At 39.2% G+C, this 11,449-nt stretch overlaps 1 protein-coding gene across 3 annotated transcripts in view; it reads right to left on the bottom strand.

Moving 5' to 3' along the window:
- Positions 1–8,698: 8,698 nt before the first annotated feature.
- Positions 8,699–11,449, bottom strand: part of camkk1a (calcium/calmodulin-dependent protein kinase kinase 1, alpha a) — a 110,302-nt gene continuing 107,551 nt past the window's right edge. For 2 of the 3 annotated variants that reach the window (XM_038269957.1, XM_038269959.1), the window contains one exon: positions 8,699–10,000. In XM_038269957.1, coding sequence (XP_038125885.1) covers positions 9,928–10,000 — 73 coding nt within the window. In that variant the 3' untranslated portion in view covers positions 8,699–9,927. The remainder of the gene's footprint in view (positions 10,001–11,449) is intronic. The other variant, XM_038269958.1, reaches the window with a different exon arrangement.

The following is an 11,449-nucleotide window of genomic DNA, read 5'->3' as shown; positions in this document are numbered from 1 at the left end:
CAGTTTGCAGCTAATCAGCAGATTGACCAATAACCACAGCAAACATCTGGATGTTCTTTAAGATGAGTGGAAAAAAACAGCATAAGTGGTATCTTTCTACATTTAGATGTAAATATGTTGTAATCCAAAGATGTGAATTGGTTATTTTTTATAATCTACTGAAATGCTGCCCCCATTCGACTAGTTGTTACCCCTCTCCCACAATGTTATGCTTTCTACAAGCAATGCTGCATGACATCTTTCTACTGCAGGCAGGGAAATCCTGGCTTATAGCAGCTTAATATTATTTGAAGATCAACTCCAGTGACTGAAGCTCCCATAATTTTATTTATATTCCTTTGTTTATATATTCTTAGGATTAGCCCTGCTGTGAAAAACTGCACCTAGTTTCCCATCATAAACACAAACTGTGGGTATTTTATCAATCTAACACACAGAAAGAGATGATTCTGATTCTTTACTGTCAATCTGCATTAGATTAGTCTTCATTCAGTGTAACAGTAAATCCATTAAAGGGTGAAGATAAACACTTGTCCATGACGCCATGACCAGAGGCAATCTTAAAACTGTCGTTTTGAGTTATGCTTTTTTTAAAAACATTTTTGAATGGAATGGTTAATAAAAAACTGATGATTATTTCCACTGGACTGGTTTTAGGGCCACAGCTGATCTTCCTGTGTGTGAGAAAGTCCTGAAGTTTACAGCGGACCCCTTTGTCCTCTCTTATTATACCCAAAAAAGCAGAAAACATTTGAGAATGATGTTGGACTTCAGGAGAAAACCACTCAAACCCTCTATGTTCTTCAGTTCCCCTTCTGTGGAACACATCGGATTCCCAGGAAGCATTCATACCTTGAAATGACACACTGCTCAGACAACTTGCTGATAAATCTTCACAAATTCTACATCTATACTGTTTAAATGAATTATTTATGGCCCCTGCATAATATACACAGATATGTTGAGCAATGGGCTGGTCAGAGGCACATCGGATAGCACTGCTGTCTTGCAGCAAGTAGGTCCTGGGTTCAATTCCTAGCCCAGAGTCTTTCTGCATGGAGTTTGCATGTTCTCTCTGAGCATGTAGGGTTCTCTCTGGTTGATCCAGCTTCCTCCCACAATCCAAAAACATGAATTTTAGGTTAATTGGCTTCTTTAAATTATCTTAGGTGTGATTGTGTGAATGGTTGTTTGTCCTGTTTGTCTCTGTGAAGCTCTGCAATGCACTGGCGACCTGTCCAGGGTGTACCCCGCATCTCGGCCATAGAAAGCTGGAGATAGGCACCGCACCAGCGAGGAAAACGGATGGATTGATGTTGAACAGTTCACACAGGAGGATCGCTGACAGCACACTGTCTTGTAACTTTGTTACTCTTATGTTAATAAGAGTGAAAATAAGTATCCAAAGCAAACAGAAACTTATTGAAATGAATGTTTCCATGTACCGCCTGTGCATCTTTGGCCCTGGAGATGGTTTAAGAAAATTAAAATCAGCTTTTGCATGACCCCTTTCAGACTACATTTTAGCTTTCGCCTCCAACACCAACTGATTTGATTCAATACAAGACCATGAGGCTTAATTTCAGTTTAAAAACCTAAACTAGCTAATAAAGCTAGAAAAACCAAAACAAATATTTAAAAATACAAATATTCTGAATGCATCTTCAATGTGCAAGAGACACCAGAGGGATTAAAACAAAGGACATTTATTCCCGGTGCTGACAAATAGTTTTTGGTTTTCTGCGCCGTCAAACAAGAGGGACAACAAGTAACAACCAACACATGAGGTGATATAAATGAAGCATCTCAGTTATGTTCAAAATGTTGCACTCTACATCCTGGTCAGTGCTTTAATAGTCATCATTTTTAGCAGGAAAGAAAAGTTTACCCTTGTTTCAGCACATTCACATGTATCCTTTATATAAACATACACGTATAAAACAGGAGATAAAATACAGTGTTTTGCTGCAGTTGTTGGGTCATTAAACAGAAAGAAGCAATTTATAAAAATCCTCCCAACAATAATAGCATAATTGCAACATGCAGATTGATTGCACAGAGCAAAGCTTCAAAAACACAATTCATATGCTCATTTACAAGTAAACCATCTCCTCACAGATGTAATATAACATAATGGTGAATGTACATGGCAGCCTGCAGATGTAACAGTGCATTAAATATTTAAGAGACAGAGTGCAATCATTGAAATGCTAGCTGTGTTTCAGCTCAGCATAATCGAAAATATGGATTCAAGATAGCAGCAACTCTGGCAGTGCAACAAGTCAAAAAATTTATCAACAGTTTCACAGCTATATTACAGACAAATTGTCTGCACAGCAAGTTGATTTAAGAAATATAAAAAAGTAAGAATGTTGAGAGTCTTAAATCTGGCTTTAAGTAAATAATATAAGGAATATGTAATGCTCTCTCTGCTTTTTCTATATTTATTTAAAGTAGCTTCATTTGGTCAATTCCTGTTTGGCTGACTCCATCTTGGAGAGAAATATCAGCTGTGCTGCTGCCATCATCACCTTGGTTTATAGGAGTTTGAGCTCAGCCTATTTTTCAGTGTAGTCCTGTTTCTCTGACTGTGAACGGCAGGATGTGCTCTCTTTGTCCTTTGACGTGGGGGAAGGCTTCGGCCTTGTCTGCCTGGCTGTGTGTTTCCTGGAGTGTGGAGCTGGTTGACAAAGTTCCTTTGTATCTCTGCTGCTGTCTCCTTGAACCCCAGTCGGCCTCAGCAGATGGCTGCTCACCTCTGTTGGAGGTTTCTTTCTGTTAAAAGAGAGTTTTTCCTCTCCACCGTCGCTACAAGCATGCTTAGTGTGAGGGATTGCCTTCAAGTCAATGAGTCGATGCAATCAACCGGTTTTCCTTAGACAGAAAACTTTGAATCAATTTATAATCTGATTGAATTGTCTCTTGAGATGACGTGTTGTGAATTGGCGCTATATAAATAAACTGAATTGAATTGAAGAAATCACAGCTGGTGACACTTTTTGGTTAAAGGAGCCCTTTTTTAGAGGGCAAAACAAACCTCTAATTTAAGGTCACATAAAAAAAAAAACAATATGTAGATTAGTTTCCAATGCTTACTTTATTATAAAGTGGAGCTTGTGGGTTATCCTTTTAATATTGCTGCCAAAACTCAAATATGTCAAAATCAACACAGATCACCATCAGGCTCTGTCCAGTTTTTCTTTTTTTCTGGTCTCAGGGCTCCCCTGGATGTGTGATGGTACGAGCCTGAGACAGAAATGCTGCTGTTGGGCTGGCAGCTTTATCCAGATACTGATTGCCTGAAGTCTGCCCAGTATAATAATGATTATAGGAAAAAATCATACCCATACTGAGGTAGGGATGTCTTGATCAGGATCTTTTGTATGCTAATAGCAGTTACAGTCAGACAGTAGCTTCACAGAGCAGTGAAATAATGCATAATTTCAGTGGATAAGTTTGAGCTTATGAGAGATAGTCTTGGTTTTATTTCCGACACTGAATCCCGCTGCTGTATGATCTCACTGAAGCAGAAGAGGATGTCTGAATAGTCAACGTACCACTTTATGTGCGGCTAGTGGTGTTAGCTTTTTAAGAAAGCTACTGAATTGTTCTTAAAAGCTTCCCTTAAGGTGTTCAACTCTCTTCCATATATCAATTAAGATTTATAACTCAAACCCATAAAAATAGACTCAACAGTAAACGCCTGTCTTGCTCCGGCTAGGCTAATGGTAGTGTATTATTAGTCTATTTTGATATGATTTGTTAATAATGTCCTCATAACATAATGTGCTGCAGCACAATAATAAGAGGGGAAAGCTAACTGAACTAGCTGTTCTCCTTCTTTATCTAGCTTCTTCTTTTCTGAAGTTTAACAATGGTAGGCAAACAATTTGAAAGTCCATTACCGTCACATACCAGTATGGATTGTGGAATAAAATGACAAACAAATTGATCTAGTCAACTTTATATCCATAATATAATATCCCAATATACTATATCTTTATCTAATATAATTACTATTTATTATTATAAATATCTTAACTTTTATGTTCCAGATGCTCCTGTTCTTCCCCCTATCTTCAATCTCATAACCATATTTTCCCAACTAACTACTTTGAGCCCCAAAAACTTTTTCAGCTCCTCTTGCAATGATCCTGATTTTCTCTGTCTTATGTTTGGCTTGGTCTGTGCGGTTGATGACATAGGCTATGAATAAAATCAGTTTTTCTACTGTTGGAATGTAGTTATCTTCTCTTTCTGCTTTATTTTGCTCTTCTTCTATCCTTTGCCGAACTCTCTTCACTGCTTCTGCATAGCTTATATTTTTGTTGTTTTTAACATGTTGTATCTCGACTGCTTTCTTTCTCACCTCACATCCTCCACAAACCCCACTTATGCTACCCCTCTGAAACCCATCTGTGCCGAGTTCAGATCGAGCTTGGTTCTGTTAATCGTGCCAATCTAGGTTCCTTACAGCGTTTACATATCACGCTATCCAAGCTTCCTCGCCTCCTAATGACGATCTACAGTACTACTGCATTCTAGAAACAAGCAAATCAACATGGCAGCACCCGTAACATTCAGGAATTTTTGGAGAGTCAGACGAGGAAGGCAGCCTTTGGTGAATTTACTTGACAGAGTTGTCTTTTGGGACGTGGATATGACAAATGACAGTCTAATCAGGGTTTATAGACGCAGGAAACATCAGGAGTTGAGGCCTACCACATCGATAAGCAGAATCATCACTGGAAATCGTTTGGAGGCTGACTGTACGGAGATGAAGCTGTCTGCTCATGCCCTCTTTGTTATCTGAGATCTGAGCCAAAACTGAACCGCACCGAGCCCTACTGTTGAACTAGTAGCAGTTTAGCAGTGTGGGTGTGTCTGGCACGGTCTGGTTCAGTTTGCGTGCCATTTACATTCAACAGCTATCTCTGTTACCGTGCTCAAACCGCTCTCGGCACGGTTTGAAAAGGGTAGTGGAAATGGGATAATAGTTCGCTTTGTGCTTGCCTCCACAGTTGCAGCACCATTTTTTCAGCTTCTTCCTTGCATTCCTCGATTTTGTGTTCTTCTCCGCATTTTGAACATCTTTGCTTTCTCCTGCTGCCATGCAGCGCTGACACCTGTACCATCTGAGTGGAGGCAGAATAAACAGTCTAAATGGGGAAACTCATGAAACCTATTTTGACTCTTTCTGGTTGAACTGGCTCTGAAAAATGTCAACAGTGATGTGCTTGCCACCTTTTCCCCTTGTGTGTTTTTATAAAGTCTCTGTATCTTGTTAACATGTCCTCCAAGAATGTTATTCTTTCATTTATCCAAATTCTCTAGAATTGGTATTCCTATTACTCCTTTCACCGTTTTATTCTGTCCTATGACTTTTATCTCTATGACTTCTCTTTTCTTTAGCTCTTCAACATCCAATGCTTTGATTTTTTTTGCTCCTCATTTTTGCAAATTACCAGCAAGTTTCCATCTCCCTTCACTGATTCGACTTTCCCAGTTTTCTTAATTATTTCTATGGAAATCAAAATGGGGCTTAAATAAGGTTGCCAACTCCCTGAAGAAAAAAGGACACCTCATGTGCATGCCAGCTGACACGATTGCCTTTACCCCTCCTGGCATGGGGAGGTTTTTTTTGCCCCAAACTGTAAAATAAATATAAATCAATAAAAAAAATAGTGCACATTTTCAGTGCAACAGCAAACTTGTGAAACAACAACAAAAAAAAAACATTATGAGGATGAGGGTATTCTGGATTGTTACCTATATGTTCTCAGCTCATTGGTCACAACGCAGGACAGAGCCAGGGAAAAAGTTTACTGTAAGTTTTGTATCTAACGTGCCCTTGTTGTTCATTTTCTATCAGCTTTTTACAATTTTTTTTCTCTCACAGTATTATTGGACAGTGCGTCACAACTAAATACGGGACAGGTACTTCCATTTCTCAATACAGAACAATTCCGTCTTTCAAGGGACGGTTGGCAATCCTAGGCTTAAATGACTGTTTTTCTTCAGGACTGAATCTTAATATTATTGCTATCTCTTCTCTGACAACCTTCCTTCACACAACTCTTTTTCCTCTGAACTGCTTTCTTCTAATTCCTGTTTATTTCCTTGATTCTCAAACCACCTTTCTCCCCTTTAACCTCATCTATCTTCTCCATTTGAAACTTTTGTCCAGTCTTCCTCATCGTCATCTGCTTTACTTGGCATTTAGTTCCATTTACCAACCCATCTGGTAAAAAACGGTTTTCACAAATGACTCGTCAAACGCCAACTGTTTGTTGGCTCCTCAGAGAAATACCAGCAAGCACTGCCATTTATGATTGTCAGAAAATGTAATGACTTTTCTTCTTTTTCTGTTATTTTAAGGGGGTTGGCAAACTAATTGTAGTGCATTACCGCCACCAACTGACATGGAGTTAAACAAGGAAACAGAAAGCCAGACTCATTCCCAGAAAAAAAAAACAAGGAATAAAATAAATAATAATGACAATTTACTGAACCGTTTAAATTAACCCAACATAATGACTAATACTAAATCAAATTCATCCTCATAATTTCAAATTTTTCTTTATGCTGACATCATTCTTTCAGTTTCTAATGGTCTTACTAGTTTTCTCATTATACTTTCAACTGTTTTCCTGTTTAAATCTCTCACTTTGAGGTGCTTTTCTGCAGCTTTTAGTATTATTTAGATTTTTTTGTTTTTCTTTGTCGTCTGAGCACTAGAATTGATAACTTCTACCATGAAATTAACAGAATCCTTTTGCAATGTTGGGGCACTCCAGAGGTTTTGCAGTTGTCATTTGCGCCTCTGTTGATTTGGGTCCTTCTGACTGCGATGGGATTCTTTTTGCAGCTTTAACATAATTTGTTCTGAGCTCTAATTTCACTTTTCTAATGTCTTCAGATCTTTTGCTCACTTCACACCCATGATATGCAGCAGTATGCTCTCCACCACAGTTAAAGCATTTAATCTTTACCACACTTTCCATAGCTCCAGCACTCCTTCAACATCGTTGTTTGTCTTTACATACAGCTGCTATATGACAGAATTATTGGAATTTAAAACATCTTGGAGGTGGAGAATTGTACATTTTCACTTTGTAGCTCATTAATCCAATGAAAACCTTACTGAGTAATTGCTCTTCTTCAAATTTGATTAACACTGATAAGCTGTCACACCTTTCTCCCTTTCTTGTTGTTTTTTAACTGTTTAACCACTTTTGCTTTTGAGCCACTTATATTTTCTAGAATTTCAGTTACTTTTAAAGGCACTCCTCCTATGACTCCCCTGCTAATCCTTTCGTTATTCACAAAGCAGCATTGAACTCTTTTCCCCACAATCTTGTCAAAGCATATAGCTTTTTAGTTTGATGAGAGCTGTCTCTCCACTTTACAATTGTTAGGACTCCTGTCTGTGTGGTTTGCGTTTTGTGTGTTTGTCTTCCTTCCTCCACCAGGCGGCGCCTGGTCCTGATTCACCTCCTCACACACCTGCTAAGGGTTACCTCATTAACGGAGTGCTCTTAAGCTGCTGACTGCCACTACCTTGACACCAGTTTTGGGTACTCTAGCCAAGCTGAGTCAAACTGAGTTTTAATCTTGCTATTTTTGTCTTTGCCTCTCAGCAGGAAATCATCCTGCAACTTGAACGTTTCGGACCTTCTCTCCCTGGAAGGCTCAAACTGAGCTGGGGATTCAAACAGGAGGATTGGATCCACTTTCCTCCAAGGGATCGTTTGCGTTTCACACTGAGCAAGGGATTCATCTGCACCACAGTCCATTCAAGTACCGCAGGAAATCTGAGTGGCAGTCAGTTTCTCCGTTCTCCTACAAACAACCGCATTCTGGGTAAACCCTGTCCGCCCTCCACCGAATGAGACAAACACTAGAACACCCCACTCCGACTGGAGTCTAAGAGTCAACCACTTTTCTGGAAACGTGAGTCTGCAAACCATTTCTCCTCTTCAAGTTCGAGAATCTATTTTCCCACTGAACCTGAACTAACCGCAGTGTCTTCCCCTCACCTTTCAGTTCCGGTTGAGCAGTGTTCAGAGCAACACTGGAATCTCCACCAAACTTCTCAATAAACCTGTTAAACTTTTTCCCTGGTCTCTCTGTTTTTCTGCATGTAAGTCCGGGTTCTTAATAAAATCATGACAATATTTTGGCACTTTGGACTTTTCCTGCTAGTTTGCTTATTGTTTTTGTTAACTGAACCGGATTCGAATCTTGAAAGAGTCTCCCTGATTAACTAGTTTGAATATTGTTTCATAATAATTTTGTGTAGTCAATAGCGAACCGGCTCTTTTTATGTTGAGCTAATATATAAGCTAATAGTAGTAATCTCCTTTAAACTGACAAATGTCAACATTAGGGTTAAAAAAATGCTTCAGTGTTTTAGAATATTTGAATAAAACACCGTCTCCAGCGGGGGTCACAAACTCCAGCCCTGCTAATTCCTGCTCCAACACACCTGAATCAAATAAATGGCTCATCTGCAACTGCAGACCGTAGCCAAACGGTCATTTAATCATTAGTTCAAGTTGTGTTGGAGCAGCGATGTATCTAAAAGCTGCAGGTCAACAGTTCTTCAGGACTGGAGTTTGTGACTCTTCATCTGCAGCAGATTTGCGGTCCTTGATGTCTGGTGTCCTGAAAACTTAATGTTAGCAGAAGATAAAGCTCATATTTCCACCAATGTTATTTTACATTTGTAAGGATTTTTTCATGACCTCTGCAGGTTATGGTGATGCCTGTACAGGTTCAGCAAAAAAGGAATGATAACTTTTTTTTTTTCATTTGCATACAGACTTTTTTTTTATCAGCAGTTGGGATCTAAGAAGATTTTCTTCCCTTATTTTTAATGAACGCTCCGCAGGGATGCTGCCATAGAAAAAAATGCAGTACACATTAAAAACCAACAAAAAACACTTTCTCCACTAAAAAGTCCACAGTGGAAAATGAATCCTGATCAAAAATACAAATCAATTCCCATATATACATATATGTCTATATTTCCAATAACACAGCAGTTCTTGTAATAGTCTTATCCGTTTTGGAGACCGATTGCTCTGCCTCCAATCTGCGCAGTGCAAAAAAAAAAACGACAAAAAAAACAGTTCCCTCTGCTTTTGCATCAAACATCCATTATGATGCATTTTTAAATGGTGTTTTATACTAAAAAATGAGAAAGGGAAATGGGTGGTTTTGGAGGAGCAGAATCATGTACTAACCTGCTAACATCAGTGATTCCCTATCTTTCAACAGGGGGCAGTCGCATTTAAAACGCCTGCATGCATAGCAAAGCCAGCGTCCCATCTGTTTAGTTCCTTTCACAGAGCTCATCTGCTGAGGTCTTTGAATGCAGCACAAAGCCTTTTGATCCTTCTTCTTTAACTTTACTGATGACATCAGTGTGAAAAAAAAATGGCTGCAACGGTAACACAGGATCAGGCCAGAGATCTAGAAAAAAACGCTGATCAGTAGTCAGAAGCCCTGTAGTTCGCTGAGGAGGGATTAACATGCTGAGGTCAGTGGGAAACCAGCATGATTGATTTATATGAGGATGTGGACAGTGTGACCATGAGAAGCTGTTATTCACCATGCATGGAAATAAATAAGAAAGACCTCCTTTTCCTGCAACATTACTCTGAACAGGGACCCAGAAAGAGTTTGTCATTGGGTCACAGAAGAAGGAAGGACTTTCTGAGGCCAAGAGGACGCTGAATGTCAAGCAAGCTTCAGCTCATTCAAGCAACTTTTACATTTAAATATTTGTTTATGTGTAATACAAATTTCCTGCTGCCCTGATTTTAACGGAATGCTGGATGAAGGCATGAGTGCACAGTGGTTAAAGCGAAGAGCAGCATGAGGCAGCGAAGCTCCGTTTCCCTCTGGGACATGTTCAATTCCTCATGAGAAAGGTTCATCCTCGTGCAGATCTTCCAGCTCTCCTTCCCTGGGTCCGTCTCCTGCGCTGCTCTTTCTGAACAGAGAACGGGAGAGGAGAGAGATCAACGAGAGCCGATCCACTGATCTGGCAGCATTCGACGGCTGCACAGAGGGCACAGCTCTAAATGCTCCACGCTTCCACCCTCTGAAGATACAGTGAACTGCAGCGAGGGGCAGAAGCAGCTGAAGCTGAGTGATGCATGAAAGGAGCTCCTGTAGAACATGATAGCGGAGTGCCTGACATGACTGCTGTGAAGAAGCAACTACAGCATTTTTTATCTAATTTTTTCACCTCATGTCACATTACAACCAACGGCAGCAGTTTGTAGACACAGACCAAAAACAAAGTAGCTCCTAAAACTAGATACTAAGATACTGCCTCCCTTACTCTGATCTGTAAAAATAAAATCAGATAGATTCATTTCACCTAAAAAACAAATAAATAGCAAAAAAGTAATAATAATTAAAACCAGTGGAGCAAAAAAGTATTTAGTTAGCAACGGCTTAAGCAAGTTCTCCTACCTAGAAGGGTGAGGTCTGAAATGTTGATCATAGGTTCAAATATTAGAAACATTTTGAGAAAAAAAATCCGGGTAGTCATTGCTGGATTTAAAGAATTTATTTGAAAACTATGGTGGAAAATACTTATAGGGTCACCAGGATGTCTGACCCTCCCAGACATTTAACTTCCTTTTTAAGAAGCTCTTCTGTCCTCCAATTATAATCTGCATTAATGAACTCTGTCTGTTCGTTATCTGAACAAAAGACACCTGTCCACAGCCTCAAACAGTCATACATCAAACTCCACCAAGACCAAAGAGCTGCTGAAGGACACCAGGAAGAAATTAGTAGATCTGGACCAGGCTTGGATGACTAATGCTGGGCTTGAATTCAGGGGCTGCGAAAAAAACTTAGAGAAGACCAACAGGAAACCTTTAGCATCAAAGGCTGAGCTACAAAGTCATCATTGAACTTTTCTTATTGAATAAATACTTATTTTCAACCAGGATTTAGAGATTGATTCTTTAAAAGTCAAACTATGTGATTTCCTGAATTTATTTTTCCTTCTCGCTGTTTCTCATGATGGAAATTACAGACCTAATCTTTCTAAGAAGGGAGCTTGCAATCGTTGCCTAAATACTTTATTCATAGTATAATTCAGGGGTGTAAATTACACCAATAATGGCGATTCGATTCAGTATCAATTTCCTGACCCAACGATTCGATTATTTTCGATACTCAAGAAGACACCACAATATGATTCGATTAGATTCATTGGTAAAACACAGCCTAGACAGTGTTTCAAATTTGAAATAAATCAATGAAGGCTGTAATATCGTTCTGCATTTTATTTGAGAAACAACAGCAAATAACAGAAAAGGCAAAGTTGTACTCCACCTAGGCCTATGAAAATGTCATTCACTGAAAAATAATGACACTTATTTGTTTACGCGAGTGTGTTTGAGAGGGTAGGGGCTAAAGA

This window comes from Cyprinodon tularosa, unplaced genomic scaffold (assembly GCF_016077235.1).
Source record: "Cyprinodon tularosa strain WSP-4 unplaced genomic scaffold, ASM1607723v1 ctg745, whole genome shotgun sequence".
NCBI lineage: Eukaryota > Metazoa > Chordata > Actinopteri > Cyprinodontiformes > Cyprinodontidae > Cyprinodon > Cyprinodon tularosa.
The sequence above is the reverse complement of the archived record's forward strand: the minus strand, read 5'-3'. Positions and strand labels throughout refer to the sequence as shown.